The 25,035-nt window shown below is 46.4% G+C and overlaps 1 protein-coding gene and 2 long non-coding RNA genes across 4 annotated transcripts; 2 read left to right on the forward strand and 1 right to left on the reverse strand.

Annotated features, from left to right (window-relative positions):
• Nucleotides 1–2: 2 nt before the first annotated feature.
• LOC139799904 (uncharacterized) lies at nucleotides 3–3,019 on the forward strand. The gene is made up of 2 exons (XR_011727510.1): nucleotides 3–359; nucleotides 2,467–3,019. It is a non-coding gene; the product is annotated as an uncharacterized lncRNA (long non-coding RNA).
• Nucleotides 2,301–5,303, reverse strand: LOC139799902 (uncharacterized). The gene is made up of 3 exons (XR_011727508.1): nucleotides 5,114–5,303; nucleotides 3,224–3,451; nucleotides 2,301–2,790 (listed from the first exon to the last, which is right to left on the reverse strand). It is a non-coding gene; the product is annotated as an uncharacterized lncRNA (long non-coding RNA).
• A 57-nt stretch (nucleotides 5,304–5,360) lies between these two features.
• On the forward strand, nucleotides 5,361–25,033 carry COPS7B (COP9 signalosome subunit 7B). Of its 2 annotated transcripts, none has more exons than XM_071752433.1 (7): nucleotides 5,361–5,505; nucleotides 7,676–7,851; nucleotides 9,006–9,081; nucleotides 10,556–10,644; nucleotides 11,219–11,421; nucleotides 12,651–12,756; nucleotides 20,340–25,033. In XM_071752433.1, exons 2-7 carry the CDS (start codon nucleotides 7,690–7,692, stop codon nucleotides 20,343–20,345), a joined length of 642 nt encoding a protein of 213 aa, XP_071608534.1. In that variant the 5' UTR covers nucleotides 5,361–5,505; nucleotides 7,676–7,689; the 3' UTR covers nucleotides 20,346–25,033. The 2 variants fall into 2 exon arrangements, with proteins under 2 accessions (XP_071608534.1, XP_071608533.1); XM_071752432.1 differs by lacking the exon at nucleotides 20,340–25,033 and adding an exon at nucleotides 14,192–14,701.
• The last annotated feature ends 2 nt before the right edge of the window (nucleotides 25,034–25,035 follow it).

Genomic DNA, 25,035 nt, shown 5'->3' on the forward strand with positions numbered 1-25,035 from the left:
ACCCGCCACTGGCCGGCGCAACCAACCCGAATGGCCTCGCCTCGCCCCGCCCCCTTACCCTCGGCTCTGGCCAATCACTCGCCGTCGCCACACCTTCGCCCCGCCTCCTGGTGCAGGAAGGACGGCGCGGCTGGCCAATCAGACGGCGTGACAGCTCGGCCCCTCCCCTCCCTCATTCAAGGGCGGCTGCGCAGGGGTCGTTAAGGCGGGCGCTGCGGCCGGGCCTGACGTCTCCGGGAAACGGGAGTCACTGCAGGACGGGGATGACCCGGCCGCTCCTCCCCCCGCCGCTGTGAGGCCGGGCCGCGGAGGGTGCGGGAGAGACCGGCGGAGAAGAGCAGGCGTCCCTGCAGGGGGCGGTAGGCCCGGGTGAAGGGAGCCCTTGGGGGCAGGGTGGACACCACAGGCCCGGTCAGCACACGTCCAACCGGAACAACCCCACCGGGGCTGTGCCGGGCTGCTGGAGCTGGGCTGGCGCGTCTCCTCACACAGTTCTGGCTGGGAATTTGACTGTCGGGGTGCTTGGCGGCTGCTCAGCCGAGCTCCAGCCATGAGTTTGGGTGGTACTGATGATGTCAGCTGAAACAAGTAAAATTTTGGGGAAAAAAATCATATAAAAGAAAACGGTGAGACACGTGGAATGAAAACAGACCTTACCTAGCACCGAAACAGTAAAAATTAGAGAAAACCCGTGTCCCTAGAAGTCTACAGCCTGTCCTTGAGGAGGCCTGCAAGACAGATGTGAGGGAGCACTCCTCACAACTTGGTTATAGCCTTGGGCACCAGGTAGAAAACAGTGGATAGTTGGATTTACCGTATTAATATCATAATATTAATGTGCTATTAGCACACTAAGATACCCACCCATAGGCTAGAGGGACCTCTCCTAACATAAAGCCCCTTACTCTTTGGGCATGTGTAATCAAATAAGCATTGTCACTTTAAATGGAAGTGGAGAACCAGCCAATCGTGTATACAAGTGATGGAGTATTATTAGAGAGAAAGCAATTGTACATGTTTTCTGAGTATAAAAGGAGCTTTGGTGTTTCAGGAAGCTCACACATCTAGCTCCCTTTTTCTGTGCAGAACTGGATACTAAAGGAAATATTTTGACTCTGTGGATCATCTTGCACATTGGGTGACAGACCCTGCTTATGGGACAACACTGGGGGCTTGCTGTATTCTGGACCAGAGTATCTCCTGCACACTGAGGTCAAACAGCACCAGTGTTAAGGATTTAAAAATACTTTCTTTTCCATGGAACAAAATAAGCCTTCTTTGTACTGGAGAAGTTTGGCCTTTGTGTAACAAAGCAGATGGTGGGGGAAAGTCTCTGGTTTGTTAGCACATCCCAGAAGACACGCTATTCTTTAATATGAGCACAACAAATTAACTCCTCTGCTAACAATCTGAGTGTAGCTAATACAAGGCATTAATAAATTATGAGTAAAATAAAGGCAGCAGTTGTAATTCTGGCTCAGAACAGGACCAGGGAACAACTGGTGCCATCAATACACTCATGGCTCCACTTGCCTCCAGATCAGTCACTGTACAGACTGGGAGAACATGAACATTAATAAAGGCTACGTTTAATGCATAAGGACAAGGCTGCTGCCTGTTTAAGCAATAAGAGATCTTAATAATAAAACCAGCATTTATTTCCTTGATGTATGTGATCCATGCTCAGTTGCACACCCAGTGTATGAACTGAGTGTGTGAAGAGATCAATCTGAATCCGGGCAGAGTGCCAGGGTTACGCTACGCTAATATGTATCCATCTTTCATTAGGAATTCTTCTTGGGTTTTAGATAGGCTGTGTAATTGCATGCTGTCCAAGGAAGAGGGACTAAAGATCACTGAGGAGAAAAGACTGACAGGGAGACAAGGCAAGCAAGATGAAAAGCAGACCTAAAGAAGGCAGAAACAAATGGCTGCGTGGGGGGAGAGCCTGCCAGGTGGAAGTATGACATGCCAATTTACACAAGACATAAGGAACTCAATCCTGCCTCTGTTCAGGCTCCTTAGAGATGAAAGAGCCAAAGACCAAATGGATCTCACACTGAGGAACTCCTGCAGCACTGGAAGGCTTCTTTAGCACAGGGGTAGGAGTTTTTCTAGGATTTCGGTTTGGGTTCTTTGTGTTTTCTGGCCAAATTGCAGAGTTCCAAATTCAACTTGCTGTGCAGGGGAGCACAGGCCTCTTATTTTTAAATTCCTGAAAATGTCGAAAGCTCATGGCTGAAGTGTGAAGGTCTTGTGACTGCTCCAGGCACAAGCAACAAAAACACATCATAACTCAGTGACAGAAACCCTGGGATTTCTCATCCTTTGGCTGCATTAACACAAGCAACACCCTTGAACATACTGGCTTTCCAATCCACTTGGAAGAAAGTTTCTGCAAGTCTCATTATACCTTGGTGCCACTTTATACTGAAAACTTCATCTTTGCTTTCACATCTCTGGCAGATGTGACAGTTTCTGTGATAACAAGAAGCCTCCAGTCTGCATTCTTCCCCAGAAGTTCTTCTCTCAAGGTGCAGATACAGGATCTGGTGTTTCTTCAGTGTAACTGGGACATGGCTTCATTAGCTGGGGCTAATGTGTATCTGCAGCCACCCAGATGCACACATTTCTCCTACCCTGGCCAAAGAGTGAGATGAGAGTCCAGGGAGCATCACAGTCTGGATCCTGGGAAATGCAGAGAGCTTGACAACTTTTTCAGCTGGAGGTGGGAGCTTCCATCACCTCGTGCTCTGGAAATGTGTGCTAGAAGTTGGTGGGGGCAGAAACCTGGAAGGAGAGAACAAGTGGATGGAGCATGGTGAAAGCACACACATACAAGGAATGAAACTGCATCCAGAACCCTGAGAGCATTTACACAGCCCAGCTTACCCCTAGAGCTACTGGCCCTTCAGTCATGTGTGGACGCACCTCCTCCTGCTCTAGATGGCTGTGGTGCCAGCATTTGATTTTAATTTGCTTTATATTGTTGGGAAGTAAAATTATGACAGACACTTTAGGAACTGGATCCTAATCCTAGTGACTAAATCTAAGCTTGTATATGATTTCTTAATCTTGTATATGATTTCTTAATATTCTTATGGATATTACCAACATAGGTAAGGTCCTACGTTGTCTTACCATACCTCTTTTCACAAGATCTTTTGATTCAAACCACCTTATTTATGAAAGGTGAGGGAAAAGATAAGAAACATAGAAGTACCTGCTTTCACTGTTGGCCCTCTCCTTGGTGAGGCTGAGTGGTAATTTTTTTGACAATGACACATCAAAATTATTGGGATGTTTGGAGGAGAAGAACCAGCTCCATGATCATGTCCCAGGGCACTGGGAGGTGCACACCTGGAAGGGGTGAAGGTGGAGCTGCTGGACTGGCAGGCAGGAGGCAGGCAGTGGCAGGATGAGCAGACAGAGACACAAGGTGCAGAAGAGCCTGAAGAACCAGACACAGAACTTGGTGTGATGGAAGTGGCAGGACAGAGAGGTGTCACTGTGTGTTAACCACACTCTTCTGTCCCTTACAGGTGACTTTACAGCCTCGTGCCTTGGCTTCTGACCAAGAGAAATAATGTTCTCAAAGCCTCTGTCTGGGGCTCCACAACCCCACTTCTTGGGGACATTACTCTTGATTTATGGTTTCTTTTCTCAGGTAATGCAGGGAAATAAGGTGAATTATCTCCTGCCTAAAAGGGACATGGATTGCAGAATCACAAGGTGAAGAGATGGGGTGAGTCAAGAGATAATGCCAACATTAAAAGATAAAATGGATTAACATCTTCCTGCACGCAGAAAGCTGCGTGGGTGGACCAAAGAGGTTGCAAAAGCAGTTTAAAAGGCAACGAGACAGATGGGCATCGCTGTATTTTTCTCTTTAAAAAACCCAAGAAATCCATCCTAAAACCTGAGCTTTGCTGACACTACAAAGTCCATGCCAGTCAGCCAGGCTGGCTGTTTGTAGTCAGGAGGCATCAGGACAGCCTGACTACTCACCTTCCTGCTGACCTACATGGTGCTAACAGCAAAAATGATCCATGGGAAATTGCTCACAATCATATATTTCCATTTCTATTTCAGCCTGGGATTTCAGCTCTAGCAACTCTTGAGGCAAATGAGGCCACACACTACTTGCCCAAGGCAGCTGCCCCAGCTTGTCTGGGGGATGACACGAACCATGGTGGAGGGCCCATTTAGGATGTGATTAAAGAGGTAATTCTCCTTCCCTGTGCAGATGAGATCTAAGCGTGGCTTAAGTAAATTATGGAGTGGCTTGTTATAGCCCTGGCTGAGTTCCCTCCCTGGGCAGGGCCTAGTTTTTTACATCCAATTTGCTGTGAATCCCAGACTGTCACTACAGCATCCCAACATGTGCATCTCTGTACTTGTCTGACACCCATTCTGTAGAAGATGTGACCCCAGGGACCCACTGCAAACAGCTCTGAGGTGTGGGATAAGCCCCATCAGTTTTCCTGATAGTTTTTGATGTTCATTCTCTGAAGGCTCCCTTGTCCTGGCAGTGCCCATCCGTGGTTTGATCACCAGGGACAGAAAGCCAGAGCACTTTTAACAGAAGCACACTTAAACTGCAGCGTGGCACAGACGAGTGTACAGACCTTGGGAGGGTTAACAACCACAAAACCCCTCTTGTTCCTGCCCCCTCAAGAGTCTTTGGCTCCTGATCTGTGTCCTGGTCAGGATCTCTACTCCTCCAGCTCTCTCCCTGCCCCTTTACATCACAGACTAAGCTCAGCCTTTAGGTTTGTCACTTTATGGGCCCTTTTTTAATGGAGTTAAAAATCATTTCTAGCAGCTCATGATCTTCCACCCCATCTCTGGGCATTTTTCTGGCATAAGGGGCTTGGTAGCCTCCATCTTCACACCCTGTGCAAGTGTTTGGTCTTTATTGCTCTTACTGGCCTCACTTGAGCTTCTCGGGCATTGCCGCGTTCTTTCCATAAACCGGAAGATTTAATCCCTTCGGAGCCTGTGGCATAAGCAAGGACTCGGAAGAGGAGTGGGATCTGTACCCGTGAAACAGACCCACGTGGCCGGCACAGGTATTCTGGAGTGCAAAAACCCCGTGACGCTTCCACAGCACCTGACAGAGAAGCAGAAACTTCTCTCGCTTGGAATTAAACTGCAGCTCCGGACGCCTGAGCCGGCGTTTGCTGCGGGGCTGCTGTGCCATAGCTCAGCGAAAGCCGCTGCCGGCACACCCAGCCCGCCGTCCACTGCTCCAGGGGACCCGTCCAGCCTCGCCCCCGCCGCGAAGGAGCCTGCACCGGTTGCCGGGGGATGGCGGGCGCGACGCGCGCTGCTGAGTCGCAGCGGCCGCCCGGGGGCGGAACGTTCCGGGCGCGGCCGCGCGTTCCGGGGGAAGGAGCTGCGCGAGGGACACCGGCGCCGCCATCATGGCGGCCTGAGGCGCGGCGGGCTCGGCGCCGGGAGCCGCAGGGCGGGAGACCGGAGGGAGAGGCCGTGAGCGGAGAGGTAATGCTGGGGGAGGGAGGAGCTGCCCGACCGCCCGTTCGCGCACCGACCCTTTCTCTTTCCCTTTCCGCGGTCCGGCGCTGCAGGGCGTGCGGCTCCCTGAGCGGCGAGCGGGGACCGAGGCGGCGGTGAGGGGCGAGAGGGCCCCGCGACGGGACCCCGGGTGAATCAACCCCTGCAGCGGGGCTCGGCCGGCCCGGTGGGGAATGACTGCCGGCCCCGGTGGGGCCCGAGGGCTGTGCTGGGGGTCTGCGGGGCCGGGAGGCTCCGTTCAAATGCTTTCCGTTTGTATTTCAGTCGCTTCTCACCAGGGTGAGGCGGTTGTAAGAGCAGCGAGGTGAGACGGCTGTGCTGACACACTCCAGTAGTAACGCAGGTGTCTTAATGGTAACTTGGAAAAGGGGAATGAATTGTCGTTCCTTTCCTGGCAGGGCATGGGTGCAGCCGGTCAGTCTCTTGTCTCTTTGGCTGCCTGTGAGGGAGGACGATGGCACGGATGGGAACCCTGAAACTTGGCTCTCATTCCCGGCTTCTCGGTCCTTGTATTCCCCTGAGAAAATCGTATGTCCTCTGTGTCTGTTCTTCACCGGAGAGTCACACTGGTGTGTCCCCAGGTGCAGAAGGAAGCCACATCGAGTGTTATACTGAAAGGATTTCTCAGTTGAAGCTGAGGTACCGTTCCTCAGCTGCAACAAGGGGTAGCAGTTTTACACTAGAACAGGGTTGATTTAGATTAAATATTAGGAAGAAATTCTTTACTGTGAGGGTGGTGAGGCACTGGATCAGGTTGCCCAGAGAAGCTCTGGATGCCTCATCCCTGAAATGTTCAAGGCAAGGTTGGATGGGGCTATGAGCAACCTGGTCTACTGGAAGGTATCCCTGCCCGTGATAGGGGATTTAGAACTAGATGATCTTTAATATCCCTTCCAACCCAAACCATTCAATGATTTTCTTCAGTCAGGCTGCATGTGTGCCTCTAGAGTCACAAAGAAACTTTTGCAGTCATAGCTGAGAAATCTTTTGTGTGGAGAGTACAAAAAATTGCCCACTCAGGTTGGGACCATTTGTACCTGCAGGTGTAATTGAATGGAGTAAAGTCTATTTTTAGAGGTTGACTAGTAGAGGAAGCAGGCTGTGTTGCCTTCACAAGTCTGAATTTGGTTAGGCATGGCAAAAGAGCACAAAAATCTGTGTGACTGTATTACCCCCACAAGGGCAGATGTGATCCCAGTGGTCACTCTGCGATAACTTCTCTGTAGTTTTTTTTCACCAGAGTAAAGATTATGCGCTGTACTTGATCATTATCTGTTACAAACACACACAAACCTTATCTGCAGCATTCTTTGTTTTGTGTTTGAATCAATATGCTTCAAAGTTTTTCCTAGTGGTTTGTAAACAACCAACTTATTTTGTTGAATTTGTTAGTAAATAGTGTTTACATTTCAAAAGCAACATCTGCTGGGAGACAGCATGCACACCAGAAATGTCAGGCAAGGCTGAAGACAAAGACCTCTCTTTATGAGGACTTAAATAGAGCCTTTGTACAAAGGGTATTTTTAACACTTAAGCCTTTCAGTTAGCCCAAAACACTTTAACTGCACAACCTAGACTGGTAAGCTACTTAGAGGCCACAGCTCTTTTTGCCTTTTGGGCTCAGAAAGCAATAGGAATGATGTCCACACACATATATATATATATATATATAGCTGATGTCAAAAGAAAAGGTGCCATGTGTGGCTTACAAAGTGGACCGGTTCTTCACAGAGAATAAATTAGTTGCTGTTTTGAAGCTGTGTAATGAGGAAGGTGGAAGTCTTGGCTCACCTTTAATAGACATAATAATAGACATCTTTGCAGTTGACATTATTTGGCAGCATCAATAGAAAGGAAAGTTTGAAAACAGCATGGTATCCAACCTCCTTTACTATTAGCAGGAATGGATTCTTTCATGGGACTGACCAGACAGTCTGTAGAAATTTTGCTCAGGTGCTGTGTGAATCGGTTTTGATCCCCAGATAAATCAGAGTTGAACCTGGACTGCCCTATGAATGCTGAAAATCTCTGCTGGCACCAAAATGTTGCTGTGCTGAGCATACCCTCTGATCCACTGCCAGCCAGAATTCTGCAGAGAAGAAAGGATGTATTTAATGTCATGTTCTTTTACTGACAGATTGAAAACCTAGAATGGCAGGAGAACAGAAGCCGTCCTGCAATCTTCTAGAGCAGTTTATTTTGCTAGCCAAAGGTACAAGTGGCTCAGCACTGACTGCTCTTATAAATCAAGTGCTGGAGGCTCCTGGAGTTTATGTCTTTGGAGAGCTGTTGGAGTTAACAAGTGTGCAAGAGGTAAGAGACTTCTATGCTGATTCCCCTTCTCCTCTCACATGCTGTCACAGTTTGTGAAATTTCTGTGCCAGGAAGGGCCTGGTGTGACTTGCCTCACTTCTGAGATGTCTGTGTATCAGATTGACGTTGCTCTTTCTTGTTTATATTAGATGTTAAAAAATAACTGTGTAAAGTTTTATTACCTTAATATGATTGCTAATACAGCAAAAATCTGGCAGCAACACAATATCAGTTCTAAGAAGGCACCTAGCCAGGCAACAACAACAAAATCCCTTTCTGTGCCTTCGTTATCCTGGAAAGCAGAACCTCAGTGCTCCCAAAGTCTTCATGAGCAAATGTCTAAAGTGTCAGGCCTGGGTACTCACCAAATCCCAAACATTTCAAACCAAGGTGGAAAGTAAGTTCCAGAGATTTTACTGAGAATACCTCACCAGCACCCTTCTCTAGTACAGTGAGGGAAACTAAGTTGAGTATCTCTGCAGCTGGGCTACACCAGGTTTGGTTTTCTGAACAGGCTCTTGAATCTGCTGAAAAATACCTCTGAGGTGATTCAGCGTCACATCCCAAGTACATTATTTTCCTGGATCTGTGTGTGGCAAATAGCATTAAAAATCCCCACTCAATAAAAATCACTGCTTGGTGCTGCCATTATTCCCATGAACTGTTTGTTTGTGAGGGGAGTGCTGTTACTTTCAAATGCAAGCAACTTAAAATGTTCTATCTTGCTTTGCTTTGATGTTTTTGTGGCTCTGCAGGTAAGCTGTTACTGCTTTCCCAGTAATAGCAAGAGTGCTTAACTAACTGACACCATTGCCTTCTTGCTTGTCACATGATGAGAAGAGCTGCCCCTGTAGGCTGCCTTTTTCTTTTGCTTCCTAAGGTGCCACACAAAGCAGTTGACAGTCCAAATTACAGTTAAGTTCTGGTGCATAGAAATGGCTGGATCATCCTTACTCTGAAACTGCTGAAATTTGCTGCAGCTCATGAGGCCTTAGAAAGGGTCCAGCTCTTTAAGATTAGGACATGAATGCTTTTCTGAGTACTTCTTGTCCTATGCAGATTTAAAAGATCCTCTGGAGAAGTTGCCTGCCTACCAGTGTTGTATTGGCTGTTACTGTGTCACATGGAATTTCTTTTGTTTACTTCCCACCCAGCTTGCTGAGGGGTCTAATGCTGCTTACTATCAGTTGCTGAACCTGTTTGCATATGGAACATACCCCGACTATGTAGGTAAGAGACTGCTGCCTGTTTGCAGAATTGCCCTTTAGAGCTGTCAGAGGAAGTTTGCTTTCTGCTGCACCTGGTGTAGTGTGGCTGAGTGAAACTGCCCAAGGACACAATTTCTTTGGGAGGAGAGTTTTTCATAGGGAGTCTCTTGGTCACATGTTCTTTTTAACTGCTAAAATGTGAAGGGACTATGCACTAGAGACTGTGGTGGCTTACTGGTTTGGATTGGACTGCAGCACTGGATTGAAGTGGTCTGTACCAGTATTCATTGACATTCACAGGCCACTTACTTCTGCAGAGTGTAGTTTCAGACATCTGTTTTGAAATTTAGATGTCACTGGGTATGGAAGCTGCAGAAGACTTGTACAAAATTGTTCTACGTTTTTTATAAAAACCTATATGGTTTATGGGATAACCTTTTATTCTGTGATGGCATTGCTGAAACAAAAGGGAGCATTACTTAGCTAGAATAAAGATTGAAATAACGACTTCTACACAGCTTCAGAAGGACTGTGTGTGAATCATCATAGTATCTGTCCGGATGTGCTTTTATCTCTGGTGCTTATGCTTCCATTCTGCTACAATTTAATACTTCATTTGTGGGTAGCAGCCTAATTCAGACCATTACAGAGTGTGACAAATAATTCTGTCATGGTGCTGGTTATCACTGTGGTGGATGAGCTATATAGTTCCTGTAAGGACAAGTGGCATCTGTAAGTGCATGGACTGGAAATTCCAGTGGCTGTGGAGCAACACGAGGCTCATGAATTCTGTGACTGATTAGGATGTGTTTGCTGTGCATGGATCTTGTGTCCCCGCATGTGACAGCACAGTTTGTTCTTCCTTTTCTAGTGAAGGAAGAGAATTGGGGACAAAGTAATCAAAATGTAGAGCAGTGAATGAAACGGGAGAATTTGAATGGCCCTGAAACACTAATTTCTATTAAAGCAGTTATTTTAAAGGGTTTCTTTGCTTTGGAAAGCTGCCACTTTTCTTTTTGGTTTTAAATATTCATGAGGCACATGAGTATAATACAATGACAATGAAGCCATGTAAGTATCTAGATTGATAATTTCTCCTCTCTTCCTCAGCCTAGTACTTTACACTTTCAGCCCTAAATTCTGCAGCTCTTCAGAGAAATAAAACCCACTGTATTTACAACCAGATCAGCAAAGGGGGGAGATTTTATTCTGCCACCTCTTTAATGAAATAACAATTATTTTGGTGGTAGAAACAAAACATTAACCAACTGTTTTGACCACTTGTGTAGATATGAATTACATTCTAATTCCAATACCAAGAGCTATTGGAAGGTGTGTTAATCTGTCATCATCATCATCATCATCTCTTCTTGCCCACTGGTGAAGGAGTTCAGCCTTTTGGGCTTTAGTGTAGTGTAACTAGACTGAAGTTTTGCAGCCTGGATTGGGTAATGCTTGAAGGGAAGTCCTGAATCTTGTCTTTTTAACATTAACAGCAAACAAAGATAACCTGCCTGAATTAACAGCGACTCAGAAAAACAAGCTGAAACACTTGACAATTGTAAGCCTGGCTTCCAGAATGAAGGTAAACTGTATTGATTGCAGTCCTCTTTTTGTTTGTTTTCTTTTGAAAATGGCATTGATTTCATTGCATTGGAGTTGTATTGGGCTGCACGAGTAGTCTCAAGAATCCAACAACTGGGAAAGTATCTGTAAGGCAGAGTATTCTGTCACGGTGCATTTGGAACATTAACTTAGTGAACTTCTGTGGATGAGATGTGAGGGTGTCTGAGCTGCCATGCAAATTGGTCAATAAGGGCTGGGAAGTTTTTATGGATTCCTTTGCTGCTGGGGAGAGAGAATCAGTCTGAAAACCACTGACTTTGTGTTCTGGAGAAAACTAATCACTTCTTTTGGTTTCTTCTACAATCCCATTACCTTTTTTCTCCAGAACATGCTATGTCAAAGCTTCAGGAATTACCAAAGCTGTGTCAGAATATTACACAGCAGCAGATGTGTGTTCTGTCATGTTCCATCACTGCTGTACCTCTAGGCTGAAGCGTGGGATACAATAAACGTTTGGACCTTGACCTCCTGAGACTTCGCTGTTCATTTTGGCTCTAGGACTGTTAACTTATTCTTGGACTTGCTGTTTTTAGTGCATTCCATATTCTGTGTTGCTGAAGGACCTGGATATGAGGAATCTGAGGGAGCTGGAAGATCTGATTATTGAAGCAGTTTATACAGATATTATCCAGGGGAAGCTGGATCAACGGAACCAGGTGCTAGAGGTGGATTTTTGTATCGGCAGAGACATTCAGAAGAAGGACATCAGTAATATTGTCAAAACACTCCAGGAATGGTGAGGCAGTCTCTCCACCTACCTCGTACATAGCTTGTTGTGTCTTTTTCTTATTCATCAAAGCTTCAAGCACTGGCTCAGTTTCACCATACCCCATTCATCAGGAGCCTTATGCTGTAAGTAGGCACTTGGAGGAGTAGGCTGCTAGACAGGTTTCTGAAGATCCCACATAGGAATCCTTTTGTATTGTGTATCAAGTCAGACTGTACTAGGTCTTGAGATTCTTCTCTGTCTGTTGATTTTACACGGGAGAACCCCAGTGAGGTGCCAAGGGTAAAACAGACAGGCCAAACTGGACTTGAGGTCTTATGGTGGAAACGATTCCTCTTTCAGCTGCTACACTTGATACAAACCCAGAAATGTTACTTTTCAGCCTTTCACTTTAATGAGACCTACATGGGCAAATTCTCAGTTCTTCAAAGGGGCTGTCTCTTTAAGTTTGAACTTTCAGATGCCTTTGCCTTCTTGTTCCTGCAAATGCAGGCTGCATGCAACTGTATTGGGACTGTGGTTCTATCTTTTTGTACCTTTACCAGGAAGTTGCTTCTTGTAGGATTCCCTTCCCACCCAGAGAAATTCCCCTGTAAACTGCGGAGCCTGTGTCAGGTTCAGAGCTGACTGGGATTTGCTTCCTAGTTGCTGTGGTAAAGTGTGCATGAAGAGTAATTAAACTGCTGGGCAAATATGATGTCCTGAGGTGGGGTTTTTTGCTTCTCTACTCCAACTCCCTCGATCCCATGTCATTGAGAGGGCTCTGGCAGCTTTGAGGACCTTAAAGGTTTGGAAGGTAACAATGAACCCGCTGCCAGTTCCCTTTCTGTCCTCTCCAGTTAGGGGTTCTATGTTGGAGGAGTGCTCTTGTCTTTTGGACACTTAACAGGCTCTCTGAATTTGACTATTTTTGTTTTATTTTAAAGTTTTACTTACCTTTGAAAAATGCATCCTGGCTTAAGCAGTAACACTGATTAAAAAGGATGTTGAAAGTGCATCAAACTCGTGCTTGCTTTTTGATGGTCAGGTAAGAGCTGGACTAGGTAAAGAATAATGTGAAATACATTGACCAAAGAGCAAAGCTTTTCCTTGCCAGCTTGTTTGAATTCCAATCTTTAGCAGGAAGTATAAATTTCACAATCTCCTAAACTGACAGGCAAGCATGAATCTTCAGATTGTCCAATTGAGCTGCTCCACAGAGAACTCAAACCTTGTTTGACATTGTTTGTGTCTTGCAGGTGCGATGGTTGTGAATCTGTTCTTTTAGGAATTGAGCAGCAAGTACTTAGAGCCAACCAATACAAAGAGAACCATCACAGAACACAACAGCAGGTAGAGATGGAGGTGGGTACAGAGTTACTGAAGACTGCTCTATGCTTTCTGCTGTTTGTTTACTGAAGAAAATAATCTGGTAACACCTGCTTAGCAGTCATGGCTTCTCTGGAGTAGGCCAGCAATCGTGCAAATCAGATGTTCTGGTTTGGAGTAGGAAGAAAACACATCTGCAGCCATGTGCTAGAAACACCACAAATATCAAGTTTTCCTACTCTGAGCAGGCTGGAACTTCCTTCTATAAATTCTTAGAAGTTAGGCTAGGTGGCTGTACTAGCTACAGTTTCCTGAGTTGATTGTTAGGACAAGATCTTGGATGCAGTTCTGTTCCTTTTGTACAAAACAGGCAGGAAGAAAAAAAATCCAACAATTAACTTCGTTTTAAACCCGAAAGTGTAGCTAACAAAAGTTTCTTGAATCTAATTGGTTTTGCAAGAAGTGCCGCCGGCAGCTTCCTTCGGGGTCTTTCTCTTGGGGAATCTTTTCTCTTCAAACTGAGCAGGGCTCTGGCACGACCTGGCAGCTTTCCTGCCTCTGTGTCGTTTGCAGCTCGGCAGTAGATGGCAGCACAGGCTCGCGATTTTGGCCCCTACTGCTGTGTGAGAACAAATCTTGGCTAATACAGCTGTAAAGGTGAAAATGGTCCTCCCGAGGCACTTGCTCAGGGTTTATTTCTTGCAGAGTGCTGCATCCCTGCAGGTTTATGCTTGCCTTCTGAAGCAGCATATGCTTGGTGGCTTGAGTAGCATCCATAGTGCATTTGGTTTGCCAGATGCTTTTATCCTGGAGTTGGCACACCTGATTCCCAAACTTATTTTGGCTTGTGTTTTCTGGGTTGTTTTTTTTTTTCATGTTTTGCTTTGCTTTACTTTAAGATCTGCTCATCATATTTCTGCTGAGCCCTATAGGGTTCCAGGTGACAGAATATGGTGCCTGGTTCTGTATCCCTCTTTTTCAGACAGAGCAGCAGAAGTGCTACTGCTGCCTCCCACTAAACCAGTTTCTGTTCTGCTTTTAGCAGATATCTGTGGCTCAGCCAGCCAGGTAGGCCAAGGGGCACTTTCCCTTTTCAAGTGCTGTCCTAAGTGTAAGTTTGCTTCTTTCACAGTCTCCTTTGTCCTTCCTGCTTCTGGCACCAAGGCAGTACTGGATCCCTCCAGCCAGCCAGAAAGGTGGTGCCATATTGTGCCTGATGTCTCTTTAGAAAAAAAAAAAGAAAAAATTCTCTAGCTATTCTGTATTGGATCCTGCCTGGAAATATTTACTCCTGGCTCTTAAGTGAGCATGAAACATTATCTTTAATAAGCTCAAGTGCAGAGCATGTTTCTGATGAGAGAGTTTGTTTTATAATCTATACTCCAGGGTTTTTTAAGTATGTTTATGAACAGAATTACTACTGCCAGGGGAGGAAGAAACGGGTGCTGATTCACTTTCTCTTCTTGGCCAGGTCACAAACATAAAGAAAACATTAAAAGCTACAGCCTCGTCGTCTGCACAGGAGATGGAACAGCAGCTGGTAGAGCGAGAGTGCCCTCCACACACAGAACAAAGGCAGCCCACAAAGAAGATGTCCAAAGTCAAAGGGCTGGTCTCCAGCCGTCACTAGAACATACCATCTAAATGTCATTCAGTTAGGAATGACAACAGGAGGAGCAAAAAAGGGCCTGTGTCTCCTTTTCCAGTGGGTTCTGGGCCAGTCCCTTCCAGGCTGACAAGTAAAAGCCCTGTTTGAATACAGCTCCCAGTTAGCAGCACCTGGCTAAGTTAAACTGTGCAGCCCCTATTAATTTCCTGGGTGTCCCTGTTCTGGTCCTGTAAAGGGGGATTTCTAAAGAGAGGGACTAACCTAGGGGGCAGGGGAAAAAAAGTATCTGTGGACAGTTTTGCTCCCTCCCAGCCAGTCTCATTGCTGCTTAACCTTGAGGAAGCTGCTGTATTAAATCAGATCTTGGAAGAATTTCTGTAGCAAGTGTCTGAATCCCAGGGTTGAAGTATGGCTACCAAAGCCAGGCTGGGAGTGAGGAAGCCACCAACACAGATTTTTTCATTCCCAAAGGGAGCATAGGAAGATTTCTAGGCCAGGAACAGCTTTACGTGGAAGTCTTCAGCCTTTCTGCTACCCCTGTCTATTTTAAACTGGGGTGAAAATCACACTACCTCGCTCTGTGAAGATGATGTCCAGTGCTGGGCTGTTTACTTAACTGTCTGTTTACTGCCCTTACCAAGCCCTTTAATCTTTCACAGATTTAAAGCACTGCTCTGCATCTCTGAGGCACTGATACAATTGAGGAGGAAGCGAGCTGCTCTTTCAAGCCTTCCTTCTTGCAGGTGGTTAGGGACATACTAGAAACCATTCCTTCTGAATGTAATGTGACCTCCCAGAGCTACCTGTGAGTTGTTTCCCCCATTGATACCTTCCAAGGGTAATGCATTCACTCTTTCTGTGGATGCTGTCGACAGAGGTCTGCATGGGAGAAGAGCTCCTTTAGCATCGTGATAGGCTGGTGGCCCAGGACCCACTGGCAGGGGTCACAGCAGCACCCCCTTGCTGAAGCAATGGACTTGACAAGTTTTTCTGAACTTTGAACACTTTCAGGTTGTATTTTCCTCCCTTTTTTTTTTTTTTTTTTTTTTGTATATTGTTGTGATTCTCAAGCATTTCAGCCTTTGTTTTGTCGTTTTTTTTATTATTTGTTACAGGCTAACTTCAGGTGATGTACACCTAGTTTGGCAAGGTGTGGGGTTTTTTTATGGGGGAGGGCAGGGTTGGCATTGAAACAACAATTCACAAAAAAAGCACATTTTAGAAAAAAATTAAAAATGCTGATTTAATTGCAGAGTCTGGAGTCTTGGCTTTGAGGCTGCTTTCAGCTTGTAGTCCAACAGCAGTTGTTTACTTGAGCATTTACTTGATTCTTGATGCTACATTATCAGTAGGTCTGACTAATCTCCCTGATGAATCAGGGAGGGGAGGTAGGGAAGTGCTCTTCCCATTTTGTTAGTGGTTCATCTTTTTCCACATTTGTGCAGAAGTTTCTGTGACAAAGCCAGTAGCTGAACCCAGTACCCTAAGCTTAAGCACTTTTGATGCCTGATTGTGGAAGGTTTGTAGTTGTGCTCTGTCTTACATCAGTCAATTCGTTCCTCTGAGTTTGGCAGAGTACTGCTTTTTAGTTTTATCCCTGCATGCTGTAAAGAGAAGGACTTTCCATGAGTGAGCAAGGGAGCTGTTTAAGCAGAGGACTGTGACAGTGCTTCAGTCCTGCAGCCAGCTGTCACCTGCACTTGCTTGTGCAGTGAATGTGCCTGCCTCTTACTGCTACCAGAATTCTTTGCTGTCTGCGTGTTTTAAGTCCTCAGTCACAGGACTAGTTGTACACTTATTAAGGTAAATTCCTCCCCTTTTCTTCTGCAGTGCAGGCACACTAGCTTTTCATTTTGAGAGATGGATCTAAATACCTCCCATTCAGCTGTCTCTGGGTCAAGTCCCTTGGCTTCTGATTCTTTGCCAGCTCTCTCTCCCCCTAGAAGTGCTAGCCAAAAAACTCCCAGGGAATGATGTTAAGTCAATAAGCACAGAGCACGAAGCCTTCCTCTGTATCTCCAGGGAAGTGTTTCCCAAGCAGCATCAGTACTGGTTTCTGCTCAAGCTTCTCCCAGGGTTTAGCTGACAACTTCTCAGGAAGTGTAGGTGGATTTTGTATACCTGTCTAATAGATCTGTGTGATGAAGGTGAACTGAGTCTCTTTCTGGCTTCCTGTGTGAGCAGCTGTGTTGTAGCTGTCCAGTTCCTCCCGAGATTTGACTAGTGAGAAGAGGTTCTGTGGTCCTCTCTAGCTGCCTCCTTTCCTTCCCGTTTTTAATATCAGTCCTGCAAAGAGGCAGGAGGAATACAAATGCCTTTGGAAACTGTTTTAACTCCTCAGCAAGCCAAAGTCTGCTGGGGAAATAGATGTGAGTTTGGCATCCTTGGTGTTTATTCCCTGCCAGTTACAGGAGTCACATTAGTTTGCTGAAGCTTCTTTAGTGTTTTGAGTTTGTTCTTATGTTTTTCCTGTTCTCAAAACAGGGCTGGGGGCGAAGATCTTATTTATGCTTCAGTACACATTGCTTTTGATCAGCAAAAAAGCAAAGGAGGAAATAGCACTCTGGATAAAGAACTGTCCCATGTTTGATGACAGTAGGGGACAAGAAGGGAATGGGGTACTGGGGGAAACTGAGCTGTTTGCATGTTTGGCTTTCCTGGTGTGCCAGCGACACGCTCGGTGCTGCAAAGGGAGGGGGGTGTCTGCAATCAGCCCAGTCTGAGATGAGTCATTAACAAATGACATGCACAGAGTACCTGGGGGAGGCAAACAGCTCTGCAGCAGCTGGTTAATGAATCTGGCTTGAAGGAAGGAGAAGCTATTCCAGGAACGAAGCAGAAGGCATAGATGTTAACAGGGTAGGATGCAGGAGGTGCTGTGCTGTTTTAGAAGGGCAACAGATAAAAACTACATTGACTCCCTATGACTACAGGGAGGGCAGAAACTTGGGAGTTTTTTAAATTAGGGGCTGATAGGGGCTGAATTATGGATAGTTTTGAGTAGGCAGTGCCTGGGGAGTTTAATTGTGCTATGGGGACAAGAGGGAGGAGGAAGCAGAGGTGGATTTGATGCAGACTCCCATATATTGCATATACCTGCTGGAGGCAGCTACCACAGCTTGTCTGAGCGCTGCTGGATGCTGCTGCCTGATGTGGGGAGGGCATCATGCCCTGCTTGGTTTTATGGCAGCAATGGGCTGCTCCAGCTGCAGCTCACTTTGAGATTACAGCAGGACAGAGTTTGAGCTGTTGAACTTGTGTTTGCCTCCTCCACCCGGAGGGAGCCAAAGTAATGGAGCTCCCTTCCCTCTGCTCTTCAGGGCTTTATTGTCTAGCTTCATGTTCTGCAACTCCACTTGTACTAGTGCTTGTTTAATATGGAATTGAGCACTGAGCTGGAAAATGGAAGAGAGGATCTCAGCTGATTGCAGTGCTGGTAGACTGCCCTAGCCCTAAAGCTGTGCCTCATGATAACAAATGGCCCTGGCACTCCTGCTGTGACTCAGTTGATACCAGCCAACATCAGGCAGTTCTGGAAAATGATAAAGCAATTCTAATGACAATTGTTTTAACAAAGAAAATGTTTGGGTTCAAAATTTGTTGTTTTTTACTTCCCTCTTCACTTTCTAAGAGAAGTTGAATGCCAGTGTAGTCATCTGTTGAGAAGAGAAAATCGATGCTGACTGATTCTTCTGTGTTCAATTGGAGACCCATCCTGCAGTCAGTCTTCTGAAGACTTCTGAAAGTCATAGGTGCTTCATGGAGCTGCACAGAGGCTCACAGGTCTCACTCCATGCATGAAGTACAGGAGTAGGACCTGCAGAGCTGCTCTCCTGAGTGAAGCTGGGAAAATGAAGCTTTTGTTGGATACAAGAGTGTTGTGGTGGGACGTAGCCATTCTCCTGTCAGCCCTGCTAAATGACTTTAGCTCAACAACTTTCTATTCCTGGAAGAACAGAATATGATACAGAACCCAGCGGGTGGTTTTGCTTTTGGTGTTCTGCTTATCCTGTGAGGGGAAAATGCATTGGTCCCCATGCTTAAAAAGGAATCTGGACTTACCCATTGAAGGGGAAGCAGAAGGGAGATTGCCATCAACTTTGATAGCTGTATTAGAACATAACAAAGTGGCTTTTCTTAAACTTTTGGTTCTGTGCAATTTTATGTGAGCATATCTAAGCTGTTTAGAGAGACCCCGGTTTTGGAAACCACATAAATCCTACCTGCTGCTGGGGTAAAACAGCCAATACTCATGCATTTGTAGGCCTGTTGGTGCTGCCGTTTGTCCCTTCAGTGTCTGAGCTGGTTGCAGACTTTGCAGTGGAGAGAAGCAACATTGTTCTTTGTTATTCTGAATAAAGGAGAAATTAAAGAACCTGCCTCACAGGTATATAGACCCAGTTAGCCAGATCTCTGGCAACTATTCCCATACCAAGTTTTCTGTTGGTCTCCTGCCCCACCCCTCTGCCAAATCCTCTGTAGCATCTGACCTAATGCAAGGGAACCAAAACCTAAATCTGTCTAAACCTAAATCTGATTGTTTTTGTGTAATCTTAGAGAGAGTAACCCAGGGGCATCAAGAAAGATCAAGTGTGTGTGTGTGATCTCAGTTCCTGCTTGTAATTTTGAGTGATCTCAGTTCCTACTTGTAACCTCAACCTTTTATTTTTATTACGGAATTTTAACCTGATGGTCTGATTGAATTTCTCAGCAGACTCTTTTAGAAATATGTCATTTTTTCACTCTGCTCCGTGGTGAAAGTTGGTGTCTCTCAGGGACTGTTGACATTTTGCTGATATTTCATCAAGTTTGGCTCTACCACAGAGTTACCAGAGGTATGATGCCAGAGACATGTACTGTAAAGACACAAATTATTTACCCTCTAGTATAGGCTGCACCCTGCTTCTTAGTGGCAGTTTGGTGGTACCCCAGTCTCTGATTAGTGAACCAGGCAAAGAATTAGGTAGAGCAGCACCTTGCTCCCTGTCTCCAAATATACAGAAACCCATTTCTTTTCCCCACAATGTGTAGAGCTCAAAAGATGCCGTGATGTGTTTGCTGCTGGGTGCAATTGCATGAGTGTGATAGCTGTGACCATACCTTTTCTTGCCTAGATGTCTCCACTGTAGTGAATAAGAAGATGATCAGAGGGCTGGAGCAACTCTCCTATGAAGATGGGCTGAGAGAGCTGGGGCTGTTCAGTATGGAAAGGACAAACCTCTGGGGAGGCCATATAGCAGCCTTCTAGTACCTGAAGGGGCTACAGGAAAGCTGGGGAGGGGCTTTTTGCAAGGGCATGTAGCAATAGGATGAGCAGTAATGTTTTCAAACTGAAAGGGGAGAGATTTGGGTTAGATACTAGGAAGAAGTTCTTCACTGTGAGGATGGTGAGACACTGGGTCAGGTTACCAAGAGAAGTTGGTCTCCCTGGAAGTGTTCAAGGCCAGGTTGGGGCTTTGAGCAACCTTGTCTAGTGTGAGGTGATCCTGCCAATGCAGGACAGCTGGAAGTAGGTGATCTTTAAGGTCCCTTCCAATCAAAACCGTTCTTTGGTTCTCTGAACATGCACACTGGAAATCCTAGGTTGTAACGAGATGCCATAAGGTCATTTAACAGTCCTGAAATGTGTGTAGCTATTGTAGAAGGTGGAATACCCACATCTGCAGGCCTCCCATAGAGGCTTGTGAATCTTGGTATCGTTGGGGCTTTTTTTTTAAATGCTCATGCACACACAATACCTCTGTGTTTCCAGAAGAGTGTTGCGTAAGTGAAGCCTCACTCCATCAGAGATCAGCCTTTTTGTGATTATTCTGGGCTTCTCTGACTGTAGGATTTTATTATCATGGGTATGAAGTTTGGAAGGAGTGTTGTATAGCCCTCTAGACTCTTCCTGAAGGAGCTGTTTATTTCACCAGCCCTAATGATTCAGTTGGTGTCTCATGATCAGCACAGTCCTGAGGCTGCCTTGCACTTACGCAATCACTAACGTGTTTCATTGTCACCTTCACAGCTGTGAAGGAGCATCAGTTCCTACAGGATCACCTGCCAGCTGTGATGCTGTTCCTTTTACATCATGCCTGTGAGATGACACCTCTCCTTGCTGGCAGACAAGCCAGGTGGGTAGGCATTGCTCCTCAAAGCTCTTCTGCATCTAGGGAGGTGCAGGCTGTTGCCCGGTTCAGTGTAATGGAAATCAAGGACAAAGTGTCATAAGTAAGGGCAACGTGAAGAGCTGTGTCCTGTTCCAGCTCTGCCACAGGTGCAGAAAGCAACCTTGGGCAAATTAGCTCCTCTGCAGCCTCTCTCTTATGTGCTGACTTTGTGACAGAGGTTTGCAAAGTGCTTTGGTCTCCTGGCAGAGCAGAGGTTCATTGCTGATGGAACTGGAGAAGATGCATGTGAATGGGAAGGGCTTGGGGAGGAACTTGGAGCTTTTTTTAAAGCTTTTCTAGAAGTCGTCTTCCTCCTGTGTACCATACCCTTCTTTTCCTCTGATGCAAATAGATTGTCCACTGTGGGAATATTGGCCTGGAGTATTATGGGTAGTATGTCAGGTTAATTATGGAGGGGGCAGGAAAAATAGCCTGAACCATTTTCAGCAATATCAAAGGGATGCTACCTAATGATTTTCTTATTAGTTCTTTCCCCAGCCTGCCAGAGTCACTGTAGAAGTGTCATTTACAAAGACAGTTTGCAACTCATTACCCTGGATTTTCAGTGTAGTTCTGCTCCAGAAACCATGGGCTTTTGCTGTGTGTCCCAACCTAATGAACTGCCTGATTGTGTTAGTGTTGCCATCCCTTCTGACAAAGTTAGTTGCTGACTGACAGGAAGGGGCCTGTATTCAATCCTCTTCTTATTTTTGACTCACGCTTGTGTCAAGCAGAGGCTCCCTCTGGAAGCTGCCCTGTGATCACTTCCCTTTGTTTTTCTGCATTCTGAGGGAAGCAGCCCGTGCTTGGAGAAGTCCAAGAGCAAGTGGCAGGGGCATGTGTGCTGCTGCCCTCCAGCTTGAATCCCTTTCCATCTGGAAAATTCCACTGCTCTCCTGCTCTGGGGCTTTGGGCTTTTATTTTTCCTCATTGGTTTGGGATTTGCTGTCACCTGAGCTGGGCTTTGCAGCCCTTCAGCCATAAATACCTTGGAAAAGCTGTGTATTAACAAGAAAAAAACAGGCAATGTGGGCTGGGAGAACAGAATGGGTTTCCTGTGTATTAGAAGGCAACTGTGTCCCTGTTGTGGGAGCTCCAAGGTCTGCTCCAGGCACTTGTACCTTCATCTGTGTGTATGCACCTCTGCTAAATGCCATTCTCTGACCACTGTTGAGACACTGGATGCCACCCCCTGAGGCTGCAGCTTGCATCCAGGACAGCTCTTGCTGCTCAGTTACGTTGTCTCGGGGCTGGGATGTGGCAAGGGCATTTTCCAGTGCTGGCCCTGCATCCATTAACTGGATGTCATGAGGATCTGACCTAGCTGGCCCTCAAGGGGGGCGGTGACGTGAGATCAATTTGTTTCTGCTGACCATGAGGCCTCCTCCCCTCTTAATTAGATTCCTGTGGCCCCTCTCTTTCCTGCTGGTCTTGTTTCCTACCAAGTCCCTGTTAGGGAGACCCAGTTGTGGCCTTTTCAAGTACTTGCTGTGCTGTAATGAGCCCAGTTTCCCATTCTGGCCTGTCCATCAAACCAAGGAAGGTGCTTGCTAGTGCTCTGAAAACTGACCTCTACTTGAAATGCCTCTCTCTGCCCCATCTGGCTGTGCTATGCGGGTGCCATGACTGAGTGGGACCTAAAGCTTTCCCAAGTGCTCTTTCATTCCCTCTGCTGCCTTTTCTCTTGCACATCAGCTCACATCCCCATGTGGACACGATGTTCCTGTCTGGCAGGTGGGAAGCCACAACGCTGAGGGACAAGGTGACTTACGCCTGGTCGGAGCAGAAGCAGCAAAGCGAGGAGCCAAGCTCTTATCTCCTCACTCTGCACAGGGAGCTCTTGCTCTGATCTCTTTCCAAACTAGTGTCCTTTTGCATTTCAGCTTTGCCCTTTTCCTTGGAAGCTTTGTGCTTTTCCAGGAAGCACAGTGGATGGAAGGGACCCAGGCTATGGCGCTGAGTTTTTCCCCTCAGACTGCACTGCTGAGGACGTGCACACTGCTGGGAATCCAGACCATATGCAATCCCAGGATGTGATCTCTGGGATCTCCTCCAGCCTGAGCTCAGGTTATGCCTCACATAGGTGATTGAATTTTTGGGACTGAGTGGATTCCTGAGACCTAATTCCCTCTGCTCTGTTGAGGAGAGGCCCTCTGTCACCAGGAGAATGTTTTCATTCCAACTCTGGTTTTGCAGCAAAAATCCAAAGCTGGAAGGGGAATTGGCTCCACTTTGTTCCTAGCCTGGACGTCTGTTGGTGATCACTGTTCTGGCTTCATGTTCAAGGATCAGGACCCTGAGGAGGATGTGCAGAGCCAGTAGAATGACCTTCCCAGGTCTTATATTACAGAGCCCTGACAGGGGGTTGTCATTGTTTGTGGGCATCTCTGGAGGGCTCTAGCTGACCGTGAGGTCATTGAATATCCATCTGCCCATCCAGGCTCCCTCTCTCCCAGACCAGCCTCCTAGGGTCTTGATTTTGTTCCCTATAGGCAACATCTTAATGTGATCCATCAGCTGCTGCTCCCCACCCAGCTGGAGTCTTTGGGCACTGTGAGGTGGGTACCTGTCTGACAGAACCTTTACTCACAAACGTCATGTGTGCATTCTTAATCTGGTGATGGAGCTCTCAGGTGTCTGGATGAATCCTTCTGTAAACCTGATGTTCTTTAATAGTTTGGGAGAGTCTGGCTGGTGGTTTCTATGGTATCCTGGTGGTTGCTAAGGAAAAAAGATCTGTCTGCCTCTAGGTCTTGGTGTCTCTCTTTTTGTCCTGTCCTAGGCACTGGAGCCCAGCAGAACATCATGCTTGTTGTTTCCCAGCCCACTACAATGGTCAGGGCATAATTTGTGACTCCTGTCACGGCTGGGCTGGGTGCCTGCCACTCTTTTTTTCAAAGGCTTCTTTGAAGAATGAGACCAAAGAGCCTTCATGCTGGAGTTTGTGTGTTTGCTGCACTCCCCACCCCCTCTCTTGCTGATTCCTTTACAGCTCTGAGTAATTTTAACAATTTATTTCATGCACTTTACATAGCAAGAAGCTGTGGCAGCAGCTGTGTCCATGGATCCTTACCACATATCCCCCAGTGTATTTTGCTCTGCTATGTATTGTCCCAGGCACATTTAAATAAATTTCTGCTGGAGGAAGGGACTTCACAGCTTAGCAGCAAAGGTTTGATGACTGGGAATATCAACAAGATACTTAAGGAGCTGCTGGGTCCTAGAATAGCAGCACCTCCAGCATAAAGCTCTGTTCCCCTGAGCACAGCTGGGGCCCAGGTTCAGTTCAGTCTCTTTGTTGCTGTTGACAGGGACTGCATCTCCATATGGTGCTTGGTGATACAGCTATAGGTACAGGGTGAAATTTGGCTCCAAACCTGCAGACTGGGAAGTGGTTAAAACACATCTAGGCCAAACTCTGCTCTTGACACTTTGCTGTCAGTCCAGGTCTGGGCTGTTGCACATCATGGGCCTATTTCCATGGGTGCCTTTCAGGATCTGGGCAAAGATCATAGATGAACTGCCCAAGGCCACGTGCTCTTGCAGGGGGCTCAGCTGGGTTCTGCAGAGGCTTGCAGCTGTGCACAGTGCTGGACAGGATTCAGTCTGTTGTAGCAACACAAGATTGGGTGCAAGTTTACTTTTGCATAAAGGAGTGTGCTGGTTTGGGCTAGGATTGAGTTAATTTTCTTCATAGTAGCTGGTATGGGATGAAGTTTTGGATATGTGCTGAGAACAGTGTTGTTAGTAGAGCAGTGTCTTGGTTATTGCTGGGCAGTGCTTACATAGTCAAAGCTTTTTCTGCCCTGCTAGCAAATAGGCTGGGGGTGCACAAAAAGTTGGGAGGGGACACATCTGGGACAGTTGACCCCAACTGACCAAAGGGATATTCTGTACCTTGACATCACACTCAGGATATAAAGCTGGAGGAACAAGATGGAGGCAGGGGACACATTTGGAGTGATAGTGCTCATCTTCCCAAATGACCATTATGCATGATGGAGCCCTAATTTCCTGCTGATGGGCAGGTTCCTATCGGCACACAGGTGTTCATCCATCTCCAGGAAGGCAAGGCGCCATCACTCCAAAAGTCCTGCCTTCCTTCTTCTTCCCCCAGCTTTATATTCTGAGCATGATGTCATATGGTGTGGAATACCCCTTGACCAGTGGGGGTCAGCTGTCCCAGCTGTGTCCCCTACCAACCCCTTGTGCACTGCTAGCCTTCTCCTGGCAGGGTGGTGTGAGGAGCAGAGAAAGCCTTGACTCTGTGTAAGAACTGCTCAGCAATAATTAAAACATCAATGTACTACCAACACTCTTCCCAGCACAAATCCAGAACTTCACTCTGTACCAGCTACTATGAAGAAAATCACCTCTATCCCAGATAAAACCAGCACAAGAATCAAAGCTTAAAATATCAGCTGGCCTTTCTCTCACTCATGACTTTTCTGAAACCTCTGAACAATTTCTTCTTTAACCCTGTTAAAATCAAGCAATCTGGTATTTAAATTGTATGTGAATTTGATAAATAAAGACAGATTACAAAATGTCACA

This window comes from Heliangelus exortis, chromosome 9 (genome assembly GCF_036169615.1).
Source record: "Heliangelus exortis chromosome 9, bHelExo1.hap1, whole genome shotgun sequence".
Classification (NCBI taxonomy): Eukaryota; Metazoa; Chordata; class Aves; order Apodiformes; family Trochilidae; genus Heliangelus; species Heliangelus exortis.